The sequence below is a fragment of the Crocodylus porosus genome, unplaced genomic scaffold (genome assembly GCF_001723895.1).
Source record: "Crocodylus porosus isolate Cpor-Errol unplaced genomic scaffold, CroPor_comp1, whole genome shotgun sequence".
In the NCBI taxonomy this organism is placed as follows: Eukaryota; Metazoa; Chordata; order Crocodylia; family Crocodylidae; genus Crocodylus; species Crocodylus porosus.
The window spans coordinates 5,684,263-5,691,905 of NW_017728914.1; the positions used below are offsets into that span (position 1 = coordinate 5,684,263).

General features: G+C 36.8%; 1 protein-coding gene across 2 annotated transcripts in view; it reads left to right on the forward strand.

Annotated features, from left to right (window-relative positions):
- The window catches only part of FBXW11 (F-box and WD repeat domain containing 11), a 103,085-nt gene that overhangs the window by 71,092 nt on the left and 24,350 nt on the right, over positions 1–7,643 (forward strand). For both annotated transcript variants that reach the window (XM_019534841.1, XM_019534842.1), the window contains 2 exons: positions 1,490–1,676; positions 2,870–2,960. In XM_019534841.1, the coding sequence (XP_019390386.1) occupies positions 1,490–1,676; positions 2,870–2,960 (278 nt within the window). The remainder of the gene's footprint in view (positions 1–1,489; positions 1,677–2,869; positions 2,961–7,643) is intronic.

Consider the following 7,643-nt stretch of genomic DNA (forward strand, 5'->3'; position numbering starts at 1 on the left):
ATTATTATGCAAATTGTGCCATTGTTGAAGTAATTCTTGGGCTCAGGAAATCTAGGCTTTGTCTATCTGGTGGTGAGTCAGCTGGAATCGCACTACTTTGCAGCAGAGGGGTATATTATATTCAAGGCATAAAGACTCTGGTCAAAAGCAGACTTTACTGAACTAACTTGAAAGAGTTGAGACTAGATTTGAAGTGGTGTTTGTTTTCTGTAGCATGCATAGGTATTTAAAGTGTTAGGAAGGCTTTAGGAAGTCATGTTAAAGGTTTTCCCTTTACCTGTTTCGGTACTGCATTAAGCCTAAGTGGTTATCTAATGATATCCTGAAAATGTGTAGATCTGTATCGTTGGAGAGAGAATGCAGAGATTTCCATAGTCCCCAGGTTAAAGGAGATCAAATTCCTCAAAACTGCATTTATTTTTGATGCATTTAATTTGATTGCACGGTTTAATTTTATTGAGAATTTTGGGCCATTTTTGGTTTGTTTTTGCTGCACAGATGCCTTATGTACTGCTTCTAATAATTCAAATAAGCTGTTCAAGGTTGTACATTAGAGAATGAATCATGAACCAACATAGTTGTCTCAAATGTATAAAAGTAATCCAAAACACATGGTTTATTGATAAGTCCCATTTTTTCCCCCTAATTTGAGGATTACACTTTCACTTCTAATCTGTGTTCAGAAGTAAACCTCCACATGATCTCAAGTTGTGGTAGCAGCTTTATAGAAAAGATAGGCTCAGCTTCTGAATTTAAGAATTCAGTGCAACATCCTTTTCAACAGATCTGACAAGCTCCCGTGCATGTCTGCATTTGCTCCAGTGGAAGCCCATTTCATACTATGTTGACTGAATCTAAGTTGCCAGCATGGTTAATAATGGAAAGGAATAAAATGTATAATGTCTCATTTATGAGGTCACTTATTAAACCATATTTTGGAATCTTTAGTTCACTATTGCAGCCCTATACCCTTTACAGAATAAGCGTGGAGCAACATGAACAGAAAAGGTTCCTGAGCTGCAGAAGAACTGTTCATTTACTATGCTGAAAATCTGGTTTACCCTTAGTCTTGCTGTCACCAGGGGCAAATCTGGTGTGCAAATTACACTAGATAGTCAAGAATTATGGACTTGTTGCTTTTGTATCATCAAAGTCTTAAGCTAGATTTTCTTCTTTGTAGCTGGAGCATTTTTTCCTCGAGTTATTCCTAATTTTATTTATATTTGGTTTGGTAGAGTGGACTCTGTGGCCTAGGAGGCCCCATCCAGTTCTGTTTTCGTGATTCCACCTTACTACCGAAATCCTGTACAATGCTATGGAGTGTATCCCTGATGCATCATTGACTCAAGTGTTATTACTGCTCTTGTGCTTTGCTCTAAGGCTCAACTATCTTTTCATGTTCTCCTACTCAGAGGTTGTTCCATAGTTTGCCATGAGGAGACTGACATTTTGAATGTCTTTTTTTTTTTTTTTCCCCACCCATCCCTAGAGCAAGGCCTAGATCACATAGCAGAAAATATCCTTTCCTACCTTGATGCCAGATCACTCTGTGCAGCAGAGCTGGTGTGTAAGGAATGGCAGAGAGTGATCTCAGAGGGAATGCTGTGGAAGAAATTAATTGAAAGAATGGTACGCACTGACCCGTTATGGAAAGGGCTCTCAGAAAGAAGGGGTTGGTAAGTACCTCTATGTACCAATTCATGCACTCTTTTCTTTTATAGGATTACCCATAACAAATCTCCCTATATTTTCCCAGAAAAGTGCATTTACGGTTCCTCAAGATCATCAGTTTCCTTGGATTCCCCACGGCATTGTTTTATGGGTATTGTATTTAAAAATCTGTACCTGTTAAATCATAGAATCATAGAAAGAAGGACCTGAAGGGACCTGTAAGATCATCAAGTCTGGTCCCCTGCCATGGGCAGGAGGTAATTGGGCTCAAATGAGCTCAACGGGATGCTTGTCCAGACTCCTCTTGAGCACTGCCAGGGATGGTGACTGCACCACCTCTGCTGGAAGTGTGTTCCAGATTCTAGTTACCTGTACGGAAAAGAAATTTTTTGTTATGTCTAGCCAAAACTTTCTCGAGTATCTTGTGCCTGTTGGTCCTCATCCTTGTTCCTGTTTCTCTTGGTCATCATACTGGTTTTTCTTCTGGTTTCTATTCCATTTCTACTTTTGGCTTTTTGTTGCATCTTCATTTACAGAGTAATTTTTGCATATTATTTCTGTCGGATGTAATGGGCAATGTGGATTAATGTGAACCTCTCAGTACGCTTGTTAAGTTCTTTCCTGAGTGAAATATTGCAACTTAAACTGTAAAATGGCTGATTAGATTTCTGAAATCTGTTTCTCTTTCATAGCAATTCTAGATTTGGAAAAGCTGGTTTTTAACATGTGTGAAAAGTTGCTGTAGGTTCGCTGGTGGCATGTCTAAAATCACAAGACCTGTAAAAAGTGGAAAAATGCTATTATATCTGGCTTGCTATATTGCTGCAAGTCAGGCAGAAGGTAAGGTAGATTTAGACCTTAAACTAACAAAATCAGAGAGAGAGCACAAGCTTTTGTGCTATGTCTTCTGCCTGACTTCAGACTAAAGCAGCAAGGTCCACTTTCAGGGAACACAAGGACAGGAATGAGTTTTCTTCCAATATTCAGACTTAAATACAGCTGTCAGTATCTAAAGACTTACAAACTTGGATGTCTCATATGGAGTACTTTATTTTAATGTAAATAATTGAATGTATTACCTTTGAATGCTTGCTATAGCTTAATGCAGAGTTAAGTCCCTGCAAGATGGAACTGTGTTTTGTATTAACGTGTTTACCTGCAAAATATAACTCTCTTGTTTTTTTGTTTTTTTTTTAAGGGATCAGTACCTGTTTAAAAACAGACCAACAGATGGCCCCCCAAATTCATTTTATAGATCATTATACCCAAAGATAATACAGGATATAGAGGTATGTTTTCTGAGGGAATTTCTGCAGTGCAGTTAATTAGTTTTCAACTTACTACATATTCAAGATTTAATTTTATAAGTCTAACATTTCTTATCAATATGTTTTTAAATATGATGCATTTAACTTGTTAGATTACAGTACTGTTTTAAAGCTAAAATAACATAAAGCTAATCTGTTAACTTCATTATTAGTAGCATATTTCTTTGGAAGATTGTTGCATTTACCTAACATGAACAGTGGCATTTTAGCAGTATTATAGTAGCTAATGGTCTCCTGAACCCCTTAAAATCCAATATGTAATAGAAAATTTGGTTATATATAAATATGTACTTATGGTAAGTTTGAAAGGCTTCAGGTTTAAAAGCATTTAAATACTGTTTGATATAATGTCATTTTTTAACTTCATAAATCTAGCTTTCATTGCAAGGAGTACAGGATTTTTTCTTGAATGGCTAATGACAAGAAAAGCTATAAAATAATTATAGATATACCAGTGGCTCTTGCAACAAAAGTTACTGCAGAAGTGGTTTATCTTTGTTTAACAGTATGTAGCTGAAAAAACCTTTCCAAGTGGGGTTTCATTTTACTATTTAACATGTTTCTGACAGATCAGGGTCCTCATGGTATTTTGCCAGTGACTGACAAACCTTGTCTTATTCATCGTAATATTGTGTAAGTTTATACCAAAAATTGCAATGTATTTATTTCATCCAGGTCCAGAATTCATTAGTGGAGAAAATAGATGTTTGTCAGATAAAGCAGATGTGAACTAGTGGAATCATTCTGTTACGGCAAATGGGAGTTTGTGACTGGCACTCCAAGAACAAAATTATTCAAAACTCTAATCTGTCTCTGAATGCAACTCTTTGCACAAATCAACTGCAATCCCCATTTCAGATATCTTCTGTAAATCTCTACTGCACATTTATAAGGTTCTTAAAGCACAAATCTGAACATGAAACTCAGTTTATACAAAATAAGACCAACAGTACTATTTGCACGTATAGGCTGTGTACCATATATGCACCTTTTAAGTATATCCATTTTAAACGTGCTTGTCTTGGACTTCTCATTTCTATATTTGAATTCTGTCATCATGGTTGCTTTCCTGAAATCAAGATAAAAGATTTATCTCTAGTATGGCTTTAACCTTTCTTGCAATGGTAAGGCAGTGTAGGTATTTGTCCCTCACTTCCATCTTCATTCCTGTGGGAAGCCCTCTGCAATACCAGAGGCTACACACGTTCCCAGAGAAATCCCATTGCACACTTAGATTGACATGGCAAATTCAGGATCAGGAACTAACAGTTGTGTATGTGATTCTTTAGCTTTAGTCATAAGATTTGGAGTCATGAATGGATTCTTAACTGGAGGAAGTGAGGACAGATCTTGTAGAGTAGTCTAAACAGGGAAGCATTCTGATGTTGGTTGGGGTATAAGGAGCTGCAGTGACAGGCTGCATCTGAAGGTGAGCTGTCCTTTGTAAACATCCATTTTAAAAAGGAAGGAATGTGTTTCACAAAAAAGTGATCACTATCTCTAATAGAAGGAAACTTAAAAAAACAATTTATCTGATCACATTGTTGGAGCCACCAAAGTAAGGACAGAATTTTTCCCAATAATATTCTTTGCTTTCTGCAGTTGTCAGTCTCTAAATTTAAAGAACGCTTTTCATGATAGCAGAAATGTTCTGAGTATCCCCCACAGAAATTGCTGCAAGGACGTTCAATGCCTCAATCCTGGCAACTGTGTTCTTTTTAAAATGCATCCTTTGTACATCTTACTAACTTTGTTAAGCAAAGTTAGAAACAAACAACCCTGAAACAGAATTGCCTGGCTGACAGTTAAGTTGTGACCATTTAAAGTCCCTCCACACAAAAAGTAAAGAAACCAGAACATCAGTGATTAAAACGCAAACAACCCCCCCCCCTCCCCGTTTTTTAAGTGATCTTAAAAGTGAGATACCACTGAAATTCAGCTCCTGTGGAAATGTTTTCTTGTAAATGTATACATTTCCCAGAAAATTAAATTTTACTAAGCTTTTAAATTCATATCAGTATCTTTAAACCAACTTTGAGAGACCCACTTACTTGTAACAAACAAACAAAAATCCAAGCATTAATTTGCTTGGAAATTGAGAGTTCACATACACACATCCATGCACATACATACATGGTGCTTGGAAGTCTTGAAATGCAAAGTGAAATAACCTTCTAAACTGTAGTAAGTGTTTCCATAATTCCTATTCAAAATACAGCTTATCCTAGATTTGGATGTTTTATTGCATGCAGTGTGAATCCTGTGGTATCTGCTGAATGTACAGAGATCTGACCGTCAAGCTTTCTTTCAGAATAGGGGTAATCAAGGGTAGTCAGGAATGTTTTGGGGATGTGTTCATATAATTGATGAGCTATTAGCATAGCTGGTTTCTCAAGGAGGAATGAAATGGAGGAAATCTTGATTTTATAAGCAGCATTTCTGTTGTTGATATCTAGTATTAATATTTACATGCTAAGTAGGGAATATTATTTGACCATATAGAAGTTAAAAAATGTTCCTTCATAAACTCAAGGAAGGGAGAATGAAGGTGGCTTTGGAAGAACATTCTACATTTCCATTTTTTATCCTTTGGCCATAGTCTCTATATCTGTATTAAAAAAAGCACCCGTACCATACCTTTTGATCTCTATCCTTTATTGGGAGTTAGTCATGTTAAGTAAAATTCAAGGAGCAACCTGTGAATCACAAAGTTCTGCCTGACCTGTAAGGCTGGATGCATCACACTTTCCTCCTCTGATTGATGTGGCATTTATGTTTATACAGGTACTACTATAAGCTGTTGCCCCTGGTATTCTCCTTGTCTTAAACCTCAGATTGCTTTACAATAGAGATGTCATCTCCTTAGAAGACTGCACAAAAATGTTTTGTTTCCTGAATTTGGGCAAACTGGTGCCTCCAGAACTATTAGCTGAACTATCAGAGTGTTCTTAGTATTTGTCTCTTGAAGTTGCTAATTTGTTAGGATAGAAACTGTTGATTGAAAGATTTGTCCAATTTAGAACTTGTAATTTAAATTATATTTTAAGATGCAATTTATAAGGGACTTTTCTGAAAGGCTCTCAAAATAAGTGTTTTACTTCCTCAATCTAGAAAGGAAACAGCACTAAAAGCTGACATCAGCACTTAAAATCCTGGGTTTTTTTCTTTAGTAGGTTTTGCTTTAAAAAAAAAAAAAAAGTTAGGGTCATAGGATCGGTACAGTCTTTAATCCTTTCCATTTAAAAATGTATTTTCACAATGTTACATCACAGGTTACCAAATCAGGAACCAATGAGGGTCTATTTGAACTTCGTTGTATTATGTGCTGTTTTTTGTTGATGATTTGTAAAATGAGTGTAGTTTCTTTTAATTAAGATCTTGACTTAGTCCTATGGTTTTCAAACTTACTGAAGTCACGGAACCCTTTCGTATCACTTCTTCAATTTTGGACCTTCTGCCCCTATTCTAGAGACAGGCATAGAGCCAGGTGACCCAGCCTGGCTGTGGCAGTGCACCCCTGTCTCTTTGCAGAACCCGTGATGACCCATTGTGGAACCCCAGGGTTCTGTGGAGCACAGTTTGAAAACCATTGATCTACACCTATCTAGAACTTCAATGTGGCCTCTGTCAGTTTTGGGAACCCTTCTCTACCATCCCCTGTTCCCCCCAGAACCTCTGAATTTAGTACCCACCTTTTTGGGCAAAATGTTTTCTTGGTTTCCATCTTGTTAGCCAAAAAAGGAGGAGGGGGACTTTTTACAAAATATATACATTTTACAATAAAATATGAATATTGTAATCAAATACTGAATGAGGTTTTCAATATATGAAGAACAAAGTAAATCCTATTAAACTACTCTTAACCATAAAAGAAGTTTAATTAATTTATCACATCTGATACTAAATTGGGTCATAAGTATAGGGATAAGTACAAAGAAGGATAGTCCGTCTTGACTGGATTGGTTGATGAAGTGTGAATGTAGTCCAAAAACCAACTCAACATTTGGGATGAAAATGAGGCATAGTAAATAACTAATTCTTCCTCTTGGGTTCTATTAGCATTTGAGATCCAAAGTTCATACAATCTCAAAGTGATATTAGCTGCAAGGTAATACAGACTGATCTGGCAATTTGAAGTTCCTTTAACTCTGAAAATGTATTAGTGCTAATATCTGTATATTCCTTGCCAAGCACATTTCAAGGATATAATGTCACTTCTGAAATCATCAGATTAGAAAATGAGAAGTATATTTAGAGATCTGAAACCAAAGATTCTTGGAGAGAGGCATGTAACACTTTCTACCTCCAGAGTGAGGCAAGTTAGGCCAAATATGTAATTGGATTCTGTTTTATGAGGTGATCCAGTAATGTCAGCTGTCAAAAAAATTGGTTGTTGCTGAACTGCCCACCTAACTTCTTTAGAAGCCTGATTAAAGGGCGCACTAGTTTGAGGATTGTCCTAAAAAACTAGAGGTACATGGATAGGTCTGATAGCAGATCAGTACAGATATAAAGAAAATTGTCTATATCAGATATCGGCCCTATGGAGCTGATAATTTGGCTGATAAATGCCCATGCTGGGTGCAGCTGCAGCACAGCACGGAGCAGAACTGGCAGCGGGGAGAGCTGCTTCCAGTTGGTAAG